Here is a 20,280-nt window from a genome sequence, read left to right as displayed (position 1 = left end):
ACCCTTCCGAGACCAAAACGTGGAAAGCAGGTAGAATAAGTCATGCCATCACTCCTTTTCCGGTTGAAACTATCAAAATAAAACCCAAATTAAGCGGCATGATTCACATTCACGTGTGAGATCAAAGTAAATATCGCACTGCAAGAAACATCATCCATTAAGAATTAGGTTCGATCGACTTTCTCCAGCTTTTCTAGTTGTTTCCATCAAAATTAGGAGTCCATCTACTTTTTCAAGTTAAAGATAAGCACAACATCCTTTGCTACACAAAGTTCAGTTTATGCAGAACACATCCACAAAGCTGTGTTGATCTTTTGTTGATTTATTCAAATGTTTGCTGATTTTATTTAAAGCAATATATTATTTGTTCAATAAGAAAGGAAATGTTTTAATTGGTAGTATAAAGTTCTAAATACGTCACTGCTTTCCTGACGCTACCAGAAACAACAGTGCAGAGATTAAATAAATGATCTAGAAATACTGTGAGAACATCAAGAAGCTCCTTTATTATCATAAATCACTGTTAATAAATCAATATTCTCTCACTAACACGGTTCATGGACATTTGTGGTCACGCCTCCGAATAACGGGATGAAGGAAAACGCTTGTAATATTGAGTAGGGCTTGCGCTTTTATTTGGAAGGAAAAGGCAGTCTGGCAGAACATTGTTGCTAAATGTTCTAACTCGATGCTACTTCCTGAAAGATTGACAGCTTGTGCCGCTCGGACTCAATAGTGGGACCAATTGCTCTTGCTGTGTGAGCGATAAATTGAAACTCTGTCGCCACCAAATTTTCCTTGGCTTTAGTTTAGTACTTTGAAAGAAGTTTACAAGAAGAACACTCGGTTTGGAGTTTACACGGACCAACGGGGTATGAAAGTGAAGCGGGCGCGTCAGGCAAAGTAGAAGAGGAGGTAGACCTGCTCGTTTGATGGCTGCTGGGGATGGAGCCCAGCTGCCGGCCACAGTAGCGGCCAGCCGGAGCGTAGAGAAGGCTCTGGAGGAGGCTGCCGCGAGCGGAGCTCTCAACTTGTCCAACCGAAAACTGAAGGAGTTTCCCCGCAGCGCCAGGAACTACGACCTGTCCGACATTACACATGCAGGTCGGTTCGCCTTTCTCTCGTATTCTTAACTTCGAAAGAAATATCAGCGAACCGCCTTTTGTTTTATCACCACCTGCTTCTTTCTTCTAACGGGGAAGGCACATCCTCTTTCAACCCTGCTGTGTTGCGCAAGACTCTTTCAAATAACTCCGCCGTTTGGTTTTGGTCTCAATAGCTGTATTGGTATGAAAATAGAACGTAGACTTATTTCTCATCTCTTGGACATGCCTCTTGTTTTGACACGTATATTCAGTTTAACAGCAGCTTAACTTAGTAAGTGAAACTGGCTCATCTCCGTCCGAGCTCCAGGGGAGGCTTAGCGGTGCTGCTAGCACACAGTTTAAAGAGTTTAACATTGTTTTTCTGGAGGACTTTATTAAAGAGTACATTTGTATGGCGTTATCTCCCTTTGTTGAACCACATGCTGTTAGCTATTAAGGAATTCGTGTCTCTTAAAATAACTAAACAAAAGGAGATGAAAGAAAAAAACTGACTTGTGAGTTCCTCTTCCTCTTAGTGAGACATCCCCTGCATTGGCCTGTTCTTCTGTCTTTGCTTCTGATTTACTCTGTTAAACATCAGCGTAGCTTGGACTATTTTTTTTCTTAAACTTCTTTTTAATTCTTTCTTTCTGGTTTTGTTTTGAGTGACGAGCCTGTTGACACCATGGCAGCCTTACTTATCAGCCTGGAGTTGGCTCTCCCTGCATGTGTCTGCCTTAGATTACCCAGGACATTATGGGGTGCCACTGATGACTACAGCACTAAACTGGATGGGTGGATGATGGTGTGGATTAAGGGGAACTACCTTGAACCTACGTCACCTTGCCGAGTAGAGTGTTATCCCCTTTTCAGGTCTGGCAGTGTAGTTATTTAAAACTACTCCCTCTGTGTTCTGCTGCTGCTTTGTGTGCATTAGTAATTATGACCATCTGCTAATAACAAAGCAGGTCTAGACCCAGTGGGACGAGAAGGCCTTAGCACTCACAAACAGGCACAGACACTTGCCAGTGTGGCAACCTGACCTTAATGAGTGTGGCGGTGATGAATATACAGCATCTCATACCTATGGTTTTACCACTCCATTTGGTTGTGTTTATCCAAGTGTGAATGCTTTGATAAACTGTGATCTAGCTTGCAAGGCAGTCAAAGATTTAATAATAGTGCACATTACAGTTAATTGGAGATGATAATGCATTGTAGTGCATGATCTGCTCATCATGAGTTGGATTGGATAGGTTACAAAAAAAGGCTTTAGTGGGCCTGGAGGAACCACTCAGGCAGTCAAAGTCATGTCATCATGGTTTTAACTCGTGCCTGGTTACTGAAATGCTTTGGGCTGGCCATGTCTTGCAAGATGAAATCCTTTTTGGTTTGTATGGTGCATGAGGAGATCGTTGAGTGCCATTTATTTCTTCATTTGTTTGTTTCATGGGTCTCGCAGGAGTTGCTGAGAACTAAAGAAGAATTATGTCAAATCTGAATATATCTTTCTTCATGTGAGATGTTTGACTGAGAGTTTTCAGAACAATTGTGGTTTTGTAAAAGTGAATATATTTTCAGGTATTTGCGTGCTCTACTTCAACGCTATGGTAAAACAGGTGTGCGGGGGGGGGGTGGTCACGTTTTAGCTGTATGTGCTGTGGTCCTGTGGGAGGCAAAAATCCAAAACTAAGGCTATCAATCTGATTTCTATAGAGTCCCCACAGCAATAAGGTCTGAGGTCATTTGCATGTAAGGCCTCATTCGTGTTATTTTGTTGTGCTTTTTATAGGCTGCCGCTCCGACACGTCAGTGTAGATTAGAGCTCCTTTTCTCTTAGCTCCCGTAGAACTATTGCTTGTTTGTTTTTTTTTCCGTTGAAGTGGTTCTGATCCTGAAGTAACTCGGGTCTTTGTTTTTTTAGCCCCCATTAACTATTTAAAGTTGGTTTAAAAAAACAGGCTGATGGTTGCCATATTTGTGAGATCTTTTCTTTTCCCTCATTTTGTCTTGGAAAAGGACTTTTGCATGCATTTATAGGAGCAGCAATGTCTTGCCTCAGCTGACCGTTAGAGCGTCAGTATTCTTTTGGGATGGGTTATTGAATGTACAGTATTTAACTGTTGTTAATGCCTTTTTGTTTTCCAGTTTAGCTTTTAAATGATTTGTATCATAATTGACACAAAAACAAATCCTCTTAAGCAGGATCCAGTCAGTGTTGTGTCATTACAGTCCGCTAATATCAGTTTAGTTCTTCGAAACTGAAGAAATTTGTCATTTTTCTCGGAACTTTAAGGAATCAAAGATTCTGTCAGACATTTATGTTTCTTAAGCAGTCTGAAGCCCCACAAAAGCAGGTACATCTGTACTTTTAGTCTCAATTGATCTCTGTAAATCTTGGATTTTGTTGATTGTTGGATTTATTTTGTCTTTTAAATGAAGTAGTTTGCATGGAGATAAAACATTCTCCCAAGGCAAAATCCTTAGGTGGAATCACTTTTTGGAATCTTTTTGTTTATTCCCCACCTGAGGTCTTAATGTCCCAGCCATGTATGTTGAGTCTTAGTTATCTGTGTAACAAAGGTGGCTCCATTTAACCTGGCCAGATTACCATGGTAACATAATCTGAATACATAACCTGCTGTGGAGCAGTTTATGATGATATACCAGACAGCAAAATGACATTGAAAGAGCAGATAGTTGTCATTGCCCTGTGATGGACTGGCGACCTGTCCAGGGTGTACCCGCCTCTCGCCCAATGACAGCTGGGATAGGCTCCAGTTCCCCCACGACCCTAAATTGGATTAAGCGGGTATAGAAAATGGATGGATATAGTTGTCATTGTCCTCTTTCTATGGGACATTGTCTGAGATAAGCACTTCTTGGGTGTCAGGTTAAAAGTTTAAACGCTTTATTTAATGACATACAGGTAAACTGTATAAACTTTACACAGTTAACAAACAGCATTCCTCTCTTCTCACAGTAGTTGCAGATTTATTTTGCTCTCTACATTCAGACATCCTGGTCCTCCTATGCCCTGATTAGCCGTTAATTGGTATATTGGTCAAGTCTTGCATGATTCGGGCCCCTTTTATGCGAGCACACACAGACTGTGATTGTGGAAAGATTGAACTGCCAAAGAAAGATCATAATTGTCGTCGCATTGCACACTTTCTGTGGTTTGAGCCAGCAACACAAAGAAAGCCGAGCTGTGTTGAACTTGCTAGAAGTCATTTGCTGTGTTGAACTTGCACTGGCTCACAGTGACTCACTTGTTATTTGTTCAGCTGTAATTTTAGGGCCGTGCTCCTCTGCAAGGACAATTGTAGACACTCATTCTTGAATACATGTTTTTGAACCACCTATCAGGCTATCTTTTTAAGCAATGAGGTGCTCTCAATTTCTCTGAGATACCTGGTAGTTATGACTACTCACACAGACATCATATCATGGCTGAGCTCTGCCCCACACTGTCTGTTTCTGTGTGTGTCAGAGTGGGAGGTGACACTTGTGCTGCTGATTCAACTAACTGACTGGTAGCTGTCAGGTTGGATCTCGTCAAGTAAGATTTGTGCTAATCCCCATGTTAAGCTACAATGGGAAGATACTTTAGATGCATTCCAAGCAAACCTGAGACTTTTCTTGAAGATGTTAGAAAGAGTTTCTTAAAAGTAATGAGAATCACTGAGAATATTTGGAAGCTGGGTTCAGGAATTTGATTTCACCTGGGACAAATTTCAGCTGTGCGTAAAGCGGGACAAACTGCATCGCTTCATGCCCGTACATGCCGTGATTAGGTTTAAGTCCGAGAGAAAAGTTAATATGACAGCAGTTTCCTGAACCCCCAGATGTGTGGAACACCAGTGATAGTGTCACTGTGACTGGTGTTGTTCCCTGAATGTAGAGGCCACACCCACATGTTAACTTGCAAAGCATACGGCAGCAGAAGAGCTATTTTCCCACCACAATCAAATAATTGACTGGCCCCGCTGCCCCTTTTTTATTTTTTACTGTGTGATTGTAGAATTAATTATGTTTGTTTATATCAGTTGTCCCAATACCAGATATTGGTTAAAGCTTCTATGGGGACTAGTTGGAAGATTCACTGTCCACTCAGCATAATTTTGAAGTGCTGATACTTACACAATCCAATTGGAAATGATTTTTCCCCATTTGCTGCTCATTGCAGGTTTATGCTGGCCTATTTCAGGCACATTTACACCAACAAACATGCAGCTTAACTTGTTTGGAGAGAACTGTCTCTGAGAGGGTGCAAACAAAACTTTGTTGTGAAGCAGAAAGAAATAGATGTGATGGCTGAGCGGGGATAAGAAGGGGCTTTAAGGCCCAGCAGTGTTTATTGCAACCTCAGCCCCCATCCCTAATAGGAGCAGCATCCCTCAGGAAGGTCAAAGGTTCACATACACACACACTCACACACACAAAATGGAGACTTGGCATGCCTCCTCTTTAGTGTGTTCTGGTAGCTCAGAGCCAAAGAGAACAAAGCCCAACCATTGTATGTTGTGCACCTTGTGGATTCACAGGCGTGAGTATTCTTGCAATATCCTTGGGTGCAAACACTTTTTTTGCTGCCTCTGTGGATTTTCAAGAGGTGATATGATTGGTCTGGGATCGAAGCTTTTCAAATAGGATATATTTGGTGCTGGTATGAATTTAAATCAATTATTATTGTTCACAAGCAAATGAAATAACTGGTAGTTGGCTTTTTCACCTACTGATCGGCAGTTTACAATCTCAATAGAGATAAAACCTAAGGCTTAGTCCCAATCTTACTTCATTCTTTTCCCATATAATTTAGCACTATCTCTTAGTTGTATGCCTTAATGGCAAGGGTTAGGTGTCCTAATTCTTTTTTTGGGATGGAGGGGGAAGGGTGATATGATTAGCTAACTTAGCTCTCTATGAAGGTTTTCAGAAGGACATTCCAAATGGAATCTTTGGAGAAATTCCCACACCCTAATTACACATAAGACACTGTTCAGAAAACATTACATGTGTATGACAAAAAATGTCCAACATAAACAGAGGTCGCTAACATTATATGTGCTAAGGGGCAACCGGCTAGCTACTACAAAATGTTTGCAGTCCATCGTACAAACCTGAATAAGTTTGTCTAACTGACACAACTACCGATGACCTAACATACTATATTTATAAAAGTATAAAATAAACTGTCTTCCAGTCATCTATGACAGCAGGAGGATGTGAGCGATAAAAGCCGGTTGTTTAGAACAGAAGGGGAACTGGTCAGACACACACACACACACACACACACACACACACACACACACACACACACCATACCACAACTGAAAAGCCCAGCAGCTGACTTGGAGAAATAATGAGTGAGAGCAAGAGGGAGGGATGTGTGTGTGTGTGTGCGTGCGTAAGGAAGGCATATTTCCAAGTCATGCCTTTTTTTTCCCACTCTTCATTGTTAGGATGAATTTAAAAGGGTTTGATTATTTCATGGCCAAAATATTATTTTTCTAATTCTGAAAACAATTATGTTTTACTGTTCAACTTGTAGTGACTTCATTGTTTCGTGAGCAGCTCAAAGGCCGTGATAGCAGTAGCCCCCTCATCGCGGTCACAATCCACAGTGTACACAAAAAACTCAAAACGGTGAAAAAGAAATCCTAAATATGGGTTCATTCCCTGCTGTCCAAAAGTCAGGCTTTTCAAAAGGACTGAGACAGTCGATAATGGTCAAATTTCTTCTTTTTGGTGTGACAGATGGAGCTACATTGGGACAAAATTGTGAACCAATTCCTTTGCAAAACCTGGTATTAAAGTCTGTCTTTTCATATTTTTCTTTGAGAGCCCATTGCATATTTCCCAGGTTGTTAAACAGCTCCTTTGACAATGCACATGCATGTGGAGATGGCTGTGGATGGTGGGATAGGAACAGTGTCACTGAGGCTAGAGTTCATTCGGGTGCAGAGGTAGAAAACATGCAGGATGCAGCTTGGTTACCATACAAAGCCTGTAACCAAGGGAGAGGAGCAGTCCTCCTAAAACATCATTACCTTGAGTTGTGCCTCACCAATTGTACCTGTTATTTCCACCTGCACTCTGTAACACTTAATATGCTCATGGTATTTGGTAGTGGTTAACATGATATTAAAATGATGCTGTTTTAAAACCAAAAAAATCATAGGTTAGTCGAATGCTGCTGATGGCTTCTGCGTACTTTCTCCTCCCTCCTTGCCTCCTGGTTGCTTTTGCATTTTAGCATTGCTAAAATGTTGCTAGCATTTAATTCCTGCAGCTGCCATGCTTCACAGAGCTGCATGACCGTAGACTCTGCGTTGTATTATATCTTCCTGCTCATAAATATCTGAGTGAGTTTTAATGTTTGGAAAGCTAGTTAGACTTCCTGTCCATCAGTCTGTTGAAGGACTTTCATCTTGCTGTAATCTGACCATATTACAGGCAGGAATGAAGCACTTCAAGTAACATTGCTCACATGAAAGACTATGTCAGTCAAGTTTTGGTTGAATTGATTTAAAGTTTTTAAAGATGATGCTGTAAATACACACTTAAGCCCTGATTTTAGTCTGCTGCTAACGACTTGAAACAACCAAATTACACTGGAGTTTGGTAGGGGCTGAGTGTGACACGTGTGTGTGGTTTGAAGGATGTAGACTTCTCCGTCAGTTGTTTACATCTGTTCCATGTCATCTGTGTAAATGACACTGCGCATACGTGTTGGTGCAGTGTGTGTGTGTGCTTAATTTCCTCTGTTCAGCGGATGTGGGCTGCCTGTTCATGCAGTATTCACTTCTGCTTTGTCTGTCTTCTGTGTATCTTCACTGCTTTGCCCCTCGTCCTCTCCTGTTAGCCTGTATGCTTCCAGCTGGTCATCATGAGAATTATTTAAAAGACTTTTCTTGTAAATGTCAAAGGAAATAAAATTCCAGATTGATCTGTTTCCATTAGCTGTAATAGACCAAATTGTGTGTTGTGGATATTTGGAAGGATTCATTCACCAACTGATAAAGACTTTACAAGTATTTAGTGCAAGTCAATAAAAGCCTGCCTGGTAGAATTGGAGAAAGAAGTTTTTCTGTTGTTGCACTTGCACGTCTTCATGCATTATGACCCTTAAAAAGGCTCAAAAATCAGTTATTCATGTCAGTCGAGGGTAAATAAGACATGCACAGTGCTCGGTGATGATTCTTAGTGTCGTTTTTTTCCTGGTTTATCTGGTCACATGTTTCTGTCTGAAACCCGCTGGTGTGCTTTCTGTCTCAAAGCGCAGCAGCTGTTGTGGAGGGGGAATCCCTTCTCAGTCCCACGGGTGGTAACCAGAGAAAAGGCCAGAGAAACAGATTAGGAGGACACACTACCAGTCTGCCAGACATGGCACAGGTCTGGAGCCTGTTCGAGACGCAGGTCTTCTCCACGCCTTGTTCCATAGCTTACAGAGCCTGGAGTTAAATGGTAGTAAGCAGGCTCGGGTCACAAAGATGTCCCAGCCAGTTACCAGATGATTGAAAGCTTTATGAGACAGCTAGAAATAAACAGCTGTGAGCTGTAGGGGTGTTATTTATTTTTTGTACATGCATATGTGAACCAAGTCTGTGTAGTTTTTATACCACATCTGTTTCTGGTCATGTAAATCATGCTATTTTTATCTGTGATGGCCTTTTGTATGGGATGCAGGTGAAAGTTAAGAGGATGAGTATGGCAAAAAGTAAAAACCGGAATGAAAAGCATTTGGAAATGTGATTTTAAGTGCTGCTAGTAGAGACAGAGTTTTGTCTTTTAGACTGATATCAGTATAGGAGCAAGAATAGATCTGCTCAACCACAAGAAAAACTACCGGTACTTCAACTGCTCTGAGAAAATGTACTTTTCTTTCCACATGTGAACAAATAAACTAGTTAGATATGATGATCTTTGCACTTTACATTTTTCATCATTTATTGGTGGAAACTTGCATTAATTGCATCATCTATGAAACCTGAAAGTTGAGGTTATCACATGTCCACTCAGAGCACGAGGATCTGAGACCTGACATGGGACCCGTGCCAGTACGAGTCCAGCTTTTCTAAGGTCGTTTGGATCAGGTCTTGTTCTCTTACAGCTGGTCCTCAGAACTAACTGATATTATGTTAACCCGAGTTGATCTGAGAAGGTCTTACTGAGCTGATCACAGTTGCTGCTCTTCTGCTGTGCAACAGAAAATGCAAGCAAGCTCCAGAATGCATCTGTGGCCAAGAGGTTATATCAGATGTGAGCGAGGGCTCTGCTCAGGAGGTTAAGGGTCAGGGGTAGGGTAAGTCTAACCTCCAATGTTAGCAGTGGAGGCAATGAAGGATTAATTGTTTCCGTAGTTTAAGAGAAAAAACCTGTTAGATTTAGTAGCTGGATGTGGTTAAGCAGCTTATTCTGAATGAGTTGTTTTTCTCACCATGACAACAAGTGGATTTTTTTAACTAAAAGAAGCACTGGCAAGATGACTTCAGGAGAGCTGGTTGTCTGCTGGTCAGGACTTGTTCCTCTGACAGCCATCAGTCACTGTCACCAGTTTCAGGTTGACTGTGTTTTTAAAAAATAAAAATGCTACAAAGTGGGATTTGGCTAGATTTGACTTCCCCTGTTGTTTTTTGTTTGGAAGAAAGGAAGCAAAGTCCTTATCGGGATTGCTTCAGTCATGTTGTAAATGGGCACTCTTGGTTCTCATAAACATGAACACATATCCTAGAATATTCATCACAGTGTATCTTGACTTAAGATTGAAATTCAACCCAACTTTTTATTATTCTGATTTGCAATGATTCCTTGAACATGTAAAATTCTCCACGTCAAAACATGGACAATCAAGAATTCAGAGATGCTTTGAGCCACAGCTCAAAGGCCTGCGACTGGCTCTTCTTTCTTTATTTCCTTCTTGGTTATTGCTCTTGCTCTGTGCTCAGCAGCCTCAGTTCCCCAGTTTGTCCTGTTTTACAGTATTATGACTGTAAGAGCATGTGTAAATAATCTAATGTGTGGAATAGACTGTTTGGTGCATGCTGAAAGCCGAGGCTCTGTCTGTCTTATGTAACCCAGCAGATCCATGAACTCCCACAGTGTTCGGTATCCAGATGGCTTAATTACTGATGTCAGTATACCATAGAGAGAGCTTGGGATCTTGGAGGGGTTGGATTGGCAAAGTTTTTGCGCCCATATGGCTTACTATGGACTAATTGTAGGATTCCTGTCATGTCAATTTTTGATTAACAACCTGGTTGCTTTGATATTTTGCAGAGAGACCCAGTAAAGGAAATCCAGAGACCTTTTATTAAGAGAAAGATGGTAACTTATATCATATTTATGCAATGCTATTAACGTTTTTCACTCATCAGTGAACTGAAGGAAACTAAATTTGCGGACAGGGATCTTGTGATGACCAGAGATTAAACGATGACCGAAGTCTGCTATTTCATGAGAACTGAATGCATGTCCATTACCCTGCTTGGTGTGGAACTTGTATTATACTATATATATATATATATATATATATATATATTATTGTTGTAATAGTGACTGCAGCGTTGTTCGTCTGTCTGTAATATCATGGTTTGGGCAGTTTTACTCAAAGCTGTATGCAAGTAAAACTGAAACAGCACTGATAAACAAGGAGCGGTCTAAAGTTTGAAAGACACGTTCACACTTGCCATTTCATGGATTTCAGTGTTCTTTTATTTTTCTGGTTTAGTCAGTTTTAACTTCTAACCCCATTACAGTCACATGTCTGACATCATGAGCATTCCCTTTGTTCAAAGCTTTTTAAGGAAATGAAGAAAAACAAATGAATGGTGATCCATATTTGCTGCTGCAGTATATTGGGAAACTGGTCTGATTTGTTTAAAACATGTACCAAATGAACATGTACCAAACTGATCAATATAACGTTTCTGGTATCAAACTTTCCCTCCTCCAGTTTCCAACACAAACCTTCGGTCGTCAGCTGGCCCTGCTGGTCTGTCACCATAAGCCAGTATGTCACCATCTCCATGAAGTATTTGCTTTTATAGCAGATCTTATCTGTCAGAAATCAGCCTTCTAATTTGGGCAACATGAGAAGTGCATAAACATGATAAACTTGTGCTGTATTTTTTTCTCTTTTCTTTTTTTTGGTGTCATAACTCATTTTGCTACATCAATGTGATTGTTATGGTGATTGGAAGAATTTAGCTTTTCCATGGTCCGCCTCATCTGTTTGTAGCTGAAAACAACTCTGAAACAGATGGCAAACGTGAACTCTTTGTTCAGTCTATTTGGAAAAATAAAGTTCTCTGCATGTGGCTGTATGATACTTTAATAATTATACTTTAACATAAAATTCTTTTTTTTCTGCACATACAAATCTTGTTTTCTGTGCTCCCCGAGGAGCTCTGTTTGTGTTCAGAAATATTAGTTTTACATGAACACACTCAGCTTTGCATATAAAGCTCAAGCAAAGCTTGCTGCCTGTTGAAAATAGAAGAGAAGCAGTAGAATGAAGCCAGGTTGAAAGATGCAAACAGAGGAGAGGTGTTGTGTAGGAGGAAGGAGGGCGAAGGTGGAGTGCATGTGACTCAGGTCTGGCTTAATTGTCCAAATAGATCGTAAAAGCAGTTACTCCCCACCTCCTCGTTGACAGGAAACTATTCTCTGGAGAAGTGACAAACCAGTTGTAGGGAGAGAATCACATCCCTTCATGCTGTCATTCTGTTGACTGCTGTCTTTCACCACAGGAGAACAGTTTCTTTAAGTATGGGCTAAACTAAAGGCTTTCCAAAAAAACCCCACCATAGAACACGAGCCATTCTACAGTTTGGTAAAGCATAAAAGAGACTGGTGAAACTAGTTTACCATTCAAATAACAACCGGTCTCTGATTTCATTGAAGTTCAACTTCACCGATAGTCAGTCCAGTGCAGTCTTTATTTCCGTGGTGTTTTTGTTGTTCAGCTGACTCACCGGGGCATTAGCTAGTGACTGAGAGAATGACGGCTCTTGTTTTTCACTTCACTGACATTAATGGACTGTCCTCTTCTGTGGTATTTCTGAGGTCCATTTGGAACCTGCTTTCAACATGTCCTCATCTTTTTAATCACTGATTTATTACACCATCATGCTGTGAAACAAATCAAACGCACTCAGAATGACCAGCAGGAGCATGCTGGGTCTGGCTTATGTGTTAAATGCTGAAATGCTCCCAGTGCATCCTCTTGTCAGTCTTACATTACATGAGAGCTCTTTGGTTTGTTTCACGCTTTTCTCCCTTGGAGTTGGAGCACAAAGTGGGAAGTGCCAGGTGTTCTGGTGCTTTGCCAGGTGTTCCCCTCTCCCTGTCCTCTCAAACCCAGCAGGTTGAGGAACATGGCCACCCTTACTGAGTCTAGTTCTTCCTGTTAAAAGGGAGTTTTTTTTCTTTTTCTTTCCACCCTCTTCTTGGGTCATGATGCAACTTTTTATAATTTTCATTGTATGAATTGGACTAATTTAAAATGTAATGAATTTGATTTGGTTTGATTGGATTGAATTGGGGCTGCACGGTGGTGTGGTGGTTGGCACCGTCACCTCACAGCGAGAGGGTTCCAGGTTCAACTCTGTGTGGAGTCTGCATGTTCTCCCCGTGTACGCGGGGCTTCTCTCCAGGTACTCCAGCAAAAACATGCATGTTAGGTTAACTGGTGGTTAATTTGTGACTTTAAAATTGTGTGGTTTGTCTCATTTGTCTCTGTGTGGCCCTGGAGTGTGTCGCCTCTCGCCCAATAACAGCTGAGATAGGCTCCAGCCCCCCCGTGACCCGACCGATGGATTAGGCGGGTATAGAAAATGGATGGATGCATTGAATTGGATTATAATTGGCTCGACTTGGACTGTGTCTGTGAAGTGCATTGTTTTCGGCACTATATAAATTAAACTGAACATCTAAAGATGCATCTGGATTTCCTTCAATAATGAAATTGGGACTGCACATAACTGCATTTTTGTTAAGAAATATAGCTCAATCCGATGAGTCTGAATTCTGTTTCATGTAGGTCTTTGGAGTACTAGACACATTTTCTTTAATATAAAAGCTGTGTCTTGTCAGTACCAGTGACCCACCTCAGTTCTGTACATATTTTTAGTATGAGTTGTGTGTCTCTGTAGTTTACAAATCTCATATAGTTGAACTTTGACTAGCTTTACTCATTGAAGGATTTAGCTGGAATTTAATTGGGCTTTAAAGTGCAGGTAGAGTTGTTTCTGGAGGAAACCGTCCACTCATATTGCTGCTCACAGAACTTCAACAGCTGTTGAAACCCTGGGTTCTCTTCAACCGAGTGTGTCTGTGGATCCTTATCTGTGGGAGCTGCCACAGATTTGGTGATTGTCTTTTCTCTCTCGGAGTTGGAGTACAAAGCAGACAGCCCAGCTAATTCTTGACTGATCAGTCAGGCTAGCTGTGTTCCTTCACAGCTAACGTGGTTGTTCGTATTTGCGGTTTTACTAAAATACATTTTTACGAGGCAGATTTGACATAAAGTCTGTTTCATCTACTTTCACATGTCCACTTTGGACCTTTTCTTTTTCTTTTTTAAATCACTCTCTGCTGAGTTCTGTCTTCCTCTGCTCTATCATCCAAAACATTGCACTAATGTTGGAGCTGCATGTTTCTTCCTCTAATACGAGTTTAGGCCTCACATTCTCAATTATGCTCTCGGTCTGCATTGATGCAGAATTGTTCACTTTCTTAAGGAGGTTAGTCTTAGATTTGAGAAAATCCCTACACCTCTACGTGACACACAGAGAAAAAAGTAAAAATTTAAATTGTCAAAGCTGAGCTTTTTGCATCTTTTTGTAAAATCGGTAAAGCGTATACAGCCAAATTCCTCATAAAGCTGATCTCATTCATGTTTTTCTGTTTCTTTTGTCAAACTGTTTAACGCATCAGAAGTCGTGACTGAGACACAGCCCATTAAGATGTTTCTCTATCATATTTGATGAAGTACTTTTGCTTTCAGTAAACTATTAACACTAAAAGTAACCATACATTTGATGCAGTTTTCCAAGAGACATAAAATTAAAAGGAAAGCATGTCTCTGGCTGTTATTGGACATTGTTACCAAAATAACCAGAAAGCATTTGTAGTCGTTTATCAGAACAAATAACCAGAAAGCATTCGTAGTCGTTTATCAGAACAAATAACCAGAATGCATTCGTAGTCGTTTATCAGAACAAATAACCAGAATGCATTCGTAGTTGTTTATCAGAACAAATAACCAGAATGCATTCGTAGTCGTTTATCGGGAACAAATAACCAGAATGCATTCGTAGTCGTTTATCAGAACAAATAACCAGAATGCATTCGTAGTCGTTTATCAGAACAAATAACCAGAATGCATTCGTAGTCGTTTATCGGAACAAATAACCAGAATGCATTCGTAGTCGTTTATCGGAACAAATAACCAGAATGCATTCGTAGTCGTTTATCGGAACAAATAACCAGAATGCATTCGTAGTCGTTTATCAGAACAAATAACCAGAATGCATTCGTAGTCGTTTATCAGAACAAATAACCAGAATGCATTCGTAGTCGTTTATCGGGAACAAATAACCAGAATGCATTCGTAGTCGTTTATCAGAACAAATAACCAGAATGCATTCGTAGTCGTTTATCAGAACAAATAACCAGAATGCATTCGTAGTCGTTTATCGGAACAAATAACCAGAATGCATTCGTAGTCGTTTATCAGAACAAATAACCAGAATGCATTCGTAGTCGTTTATCGGAACAAATAACCAGAATGCATTCGTAGTCGTTTATCAGAACAAATAACCAGAATGCATTCGTAGTCGTTTATCAGAACAAATAACCAGAATGCATTCGTAGTCGTTTATCGGGAACAAATAACCAGAATGCATTCGTAGTCGTTTATCAGAACAAATAACCAGAATGCATTCGTAGTCGTTTATCGGAACAAATAACCAGAATGCATTCGTAGTCGTTTATCGGAACAAATAACCAGAATGCATTCGTAGTCGTTTATCGGGAACAAATAACCAGAATGCATTCGTAGTCGTTTATCGGGAACAAATAACCAGAATGCATTCGTAGTCGTTTATCGGGAACAAATAACCAGAATGCATTCGTAGTCGTTTATCGGGAACAAATAACCAGAATGCATTCGTAGTTGTTTATCGGGAACAAATAACCAGAATGCATTCGTAGTCGTTTATCAGAACAAATAACCAGAAAGCATTCGTAGTCGTTTATCAGAACAAATAACCAGAAAGCATTCGTAGTCGTTTATCGGAACAAATAACCAGAAAGCATTCGTAGTCGTTTATCGGAACAAATAACCAGAATGCATTCGTAGTTGTTTATCGGAACAAATAACCAGAATGCATTCGTAGTCGTTTATCGGAACAAATAACCAGAATGCATTCGTAGTCGTTTATCGGAACAAATAACCAGAATGCATTCGTAGTCGTTTATCGGAACAAATAACCAGAATGCATTCGTAGTCGTTTATCGGAACAAATAACCAGAATGCATTCGTAGTCGTTTATCGGAACAAATAACCAGAATGCATTCGTAGTCGTTTATCGGAACAAATAACCAGAATGCATTCGTAGTTGTTTATCGGAACAAATAACCAGAATGCATTTGTAGTCGTTTATCGGAACAAATAACCAGAATGCATTCGTAGTCGTTTATCGGAACAAATAACCAGAAAGCATTCGTAGTCGTTTATCAGAACAAATAACCAGAATGCATTCGTAGTTGTTTATCAGAACAACATGTTGTTTTCTTATGGTGTTCTAATCTTGAAATGCTAAAAAAAATTGGTCTGCAACTTTGATTGACTTAGTTCTGTTTCTGCACTGTGACTTTTCTTAGCAGCACCATCTTTCACTGACTGCAGTAAATTCTTGGACATTGTTATCAGTTATCAGTTGTGTCTTTTTGTGTAAAACAATGTTTGACTTGCAGAGTTCACCCTGGGCTTGGAAGACTGATGATTTAAACCAGAAGATTCTGTCAAACTCCTGTTTTCTATTACACTGATGCAGCTTGATTACAAGGTTAAAAGGGAAACCCTTAAGTCGTAGGTCTGAACCCTGTTGAGGCAGGTCTGTTTCACTATGAATATTCACTCTGCTCCGGATAGCCAAAAAGAAATCTAAATGTAATTTTCTGATTGGATTGTAAAGTCAGAGCACATTTGCGTCACTTAGTCAGCTACAGAACAGCATGGAGTTCTAGCAGTCAGGCCGAGCTGTACAACAGTCCCTCCCACACACTGTGGTGCTGAGCTTCTGTCTGTAGTTCTGTTCATCAGCTGGCTGTAACTACCACTGTAACAGGAACCAACGCAGCCACATCCTGTCTTACAGCAGACACAGGGTTGTGTTGTCACTGGCAACGTTGTGAAATAAAACTAAACAGCATCAGATCTTTCTCTTTTTTTTAGATAAGCCAGTGTGAGGTGTGGCTGCTCTGTATTGGAAGAAAATAGACAAGCAATAGAAAAAGAAAACTGAAAGGCACCAGTATTTTGGACACTGATATGTTGCATATTGCTATAAAGTAGTGTGATGAGGTCCATCCATACTACTCTTTGGGTGAGTCAGTAGTTTCCCAGAAGTCCCTTCAGCCCTGTGGATTTAATCCCTTTTAGTTGAGTCATTCCTCTCTGGGCTTTTGTTGTCTTGCCATCCTCGTGCTCGGCCTCTTTGTTTTCTTCCTTCTTTCTCTGGCTGTTCTTTTGTTCATGCTGTCCTGTTGGCATTATCTGCCCATTTACTTCACCCTCCCTTCTCTCTTTTTTTATGAACCTCATCGTGTGTTATGAGTTGAGTTTCATTCTGTGAACACGAGGAGGCCCAAGGGTTTTTCTTTTCATCAATCTCTGGGTCACATTAAGGGCTGTGCAGGCTAAAGTGTGCTGCTTTGGTCTCATGGAATTAGTTTGCAGCATGCAGTGGGTTCATTTACTTTGCTTACGTGTTTTCTTGTGATCATACTATTTCTCATTTCTTGATGGCTCTTCAGAAAATGCTCACCAGCTCCTTGTTTCTACTTTGTTCATGACAAAATACATCATCATGCTTATTGGAAGTCAGGCACACCATTAAAGCAGCCGAGGCATTTAGAAACCTTATATCCTCTTTCTTGGGTAAGCGTGACAAGGCAAGGGGAAAGGTAGGAAACTGACACAATAAATGAAGCACAGAATCAGGTTACCAACAGTTCAGGTTATGCAACAGTTATTACAATGAGTCCTAAGTCAGTGCAGTAGGGATGCATAAAGATTGCAGTAAGTTTTCTTTTTTTAAATAATATCATGTTTAAAGGACTCAAAAGTTGAGGGGTTATTGAAACAGGCTGTTTTCACAAGGTTTCACCCGACCACATTGGAAGGTAAAGATGCTGAAACCTGTACAGAACAACTACACAAAAAGATAACGATGCTTTAAGGGGGTAAAACTTGAGTGTTACTGGGGACAGTGATGCTCAGCTGAGTGCATCCTTGAAGGTATTCTCAGTGTTTCTCTTGTTTGTGCATTTGAAATTATAACAGTCTATTATTACTGTATGAGAATAGATCATATTTTAGGAAGGCTGCAACAATTTTCTCCTTCATCCTCCCACGCTGGAAAAGTGCAGGTTTCACATGCTTCAGATGCTTCTAATCTTGTCATTTTCCTACCTTAGTCTGCTGGTCTGGCAGTCTTACAGTTCTTCACCCGACAGCTGGGTTCTACTGTGCAGCATTATGCTGAAAAATTGATGTGCAGACCTACAAAACTATTTAAACTCAACATTCTGAGCCTTTTTTACACACTTCTAGGTAAGATGCATGTAATCATCAAGCTGTAATTCCAGTTTAAATTATTTAGAAAAACCCTCCTATTGATGGGCCAAACCCAGAGAAACCAAGTGCAAGGCTTCTGTTTCTCAGTCTGGTTTGTTCATTTAACAGCAGCTCCACAGTCAGTAGCTAAAATTTAAACCACTGTCATCTTTAACTTGTGTATAGTTAATTTTGTCAGACATCTTCATGATTCTAAAATCTGGTATCTCTGGTTAGCATGGGGCCACAAATCGGTGTGCCTTCATGGCTCATCTGGTAGTATACGTGCTGAACATAAGCCCCTTTTACACAGCTCACAGTGACAGTTAACGCTTACTGATATCTGGCTCGTGAAGTCACTGTAAAAGTGTTTAATTGGCTTTCAGTCCTGTGTGAATGCAGTAGTTGCCTGCTTTTTCAGCTGCGGCTTGGTGTGGCACTGATGGGACTGTAACACCTGGGTGTAAAAACAGATTTTCACCAAGTATGCTGTTGTGGCTACAAGAGTGGGTGCATATTTACTGTTTGTAATGTCTCAAAGGAGGCTCTGAAGCTGAAGTGATTGTAAACCCCTTTGAATGCATTACTCTTGAGTTAAAATGTTAATACAGATCTTGGAGCCCTTGCTTAAGCAGACTCTGCTTTGAGTCTGACACTTGGACATTTCCAAGTGCACAAAGTAATTTTCTGAAAATAACTTTGCTGAACTATCAGTCTCCATGTCTAGATAAAGGAGTGTTATTAAAAAAAGTGACAAACCTTCAAAGATTAGTGGAAGTTGCAGTGTTGTAATAGTGAGAGACTAGAACAACAGAGCAAAGGTCCTAAATGATGCTGCCTGCATTTTCTTTATTCTTGCAACCTGTTTCATGTAGTGACGTTGTTTTCTTCACGTGTTCCAGTACTCCTCTTTAAAAGAGCTCAATGGGTCAGCAGTGATGTAAGAGTTCAAAGTAGATCCTCCTCCATCACGGCCTGTAATTAGACTCACTGCTCTGCTCTGCTCTGCTGATCCTTTGAAATCCTCCAGCACACATTAAGGCTGCTTCATCTGCTCTCATTGAAAGTTTTCACACTTAATGGAACTTCTAAATGGTTTCATTGCTTTTTATCATATTACATTAAAATATAAGGTGTGTCAAATTGCTTTTTCTGATGCTTTCACCCTCATCACATAGTCTTCATAAAAGGGTGCCAAGCAATTCTGTTCTATTGACAGTGTAATATGTTTGAAATCTGTGTTAAAGGTGAAAGTAAAAGTGCCATCACTTTTGTTAATGGCAATCAGAATAGATTTTCATGGCTAATTTGGCAAAAATGACATATAGTTTTTTTTATCCACCACACATAAACCCTAACCCTAAACCTACCCTACTGCTGTGTGGATTTAAACTAACTACTTCTGGCCACAGCACAAACAGTGATTTTATAGAAAGTGTTTTCTATTAGCTGTTCATCCAGCCTGCATGCCCTGCCACAGGCCAGGTTTGCACTGCCAAACAGCACACCATGTGGCTTTAAACTGGCAGCCAAGACTGGCGCAGAAGCAAAAACATTTACTGAGGAAACTGTGGTTCAGGACGGGGGAGCTCAAAGACAGGGAAAGCCCCTCATACAGGGCTGCGTACAGGTAGATTCTCATGGAGCATGCATCTTCTTTGGAATCACTGCAGACTCTTTTCAGTCAAGCTGATAACAAGTGATGCTGTTCTTAGGAAAATCATCTGAGACCCTGAAGTGGCTTTTATTCGATTGATGCTGCCACTGCCTCTTGTGTGTAGATTGAAGCTAAACTGGCTGTGTTGATTTGTAAAGTTTTTTGTCACTTGCTCTTCTTGTCTTCACATAAGCAGTATCTAAATTGAGTTTGCTCAGTGCTTTCTTATTACGGTACAGCTTTTTGTTTAATGTGTCCTGATGTTTGCTTCTCATCACCCAACCGGACATAATGTATATCATTTCACTTTCACGTCTACTTAGTAATGCGTGAGTTTGCCTGTCTTCTGGCGTAATTTTCCACTGAAATATAGTGAGTCATGCTAAGTTGCACACTCTACCTCCATTGTTGAGACTAAGGATGTTAAAACAACTCTTTAAGAACCAGTCTGATACCTTTAGAACAGATCAAATCGAATCAATTCAAACTGTTGCAACTCATCAATATCACTGAATCAGTGGGAAGTGGAAGCCCAGGCATGCTGTGTTCATTTTGGTATTCCATGCTTATTTCAGTGTTTAATTTGAGTTGATTTCTGTTTTAGATGTTCCAGTTTTACTTCTGCAATATGAAATTATGTGTAACAAGTATTTTATCTTTGGAAAAAAACCAACATATTTTCTTTACGT

The 20,280-nt window shown here is 40.4% G+C and overlaps 1 protein-coding gene across 3 annotated transcripts in view; it reads left to right on the top strand.

Moving 5' to 3' along the window:
• Positions 1-683: 683 nt before the first annotated feature.
• lrch4 (leucine-rich repeats and calponin homology (CH) domain containing 4) overlaps positions 684-20,280 on the top strand; it is a 47,276-nt gene continuing 27,679 nt past the window's right edge. For 2 of the 3 annotated variants that reach the window (XM_072375833.1, XM_072375832.1), the window contains exon 1: positions 684-1,104. In XM_072375833.1, coding sequence (XP_072231934.1) covers positions 933-1,104 — 172 coding nt within the window. In that variant the 5' untranslated portion in view covers positions 684-932. The remainder of the gene's footprint in view (positions 1,105-20,280) is intronic. The other variant, XM_072375834.1, reaches the window with a different exon arrangement.

This window comes from Leuresthes tenuis, unplaced genomic scaffold (genome assembly GCF_036924035.1).
Source record: "Leuresthes tenuis unplaced genomic scaffold, fLeuTen1.0.hap1 SCAF_22, whole genome shotgun sequence".
Taxonomy (NCBI): Eukaryota; Metazoa; Chordata; class Actinopteri; order Atheriniformes; family Atherinopsidae; genus Leuresthes; species Leuresthes tenuis.
The sequence above is the reverse complement of the archived record's forward strand: the minus strand, read 5'-3'. Positions and strand labels throughout refer to the sequence as shown.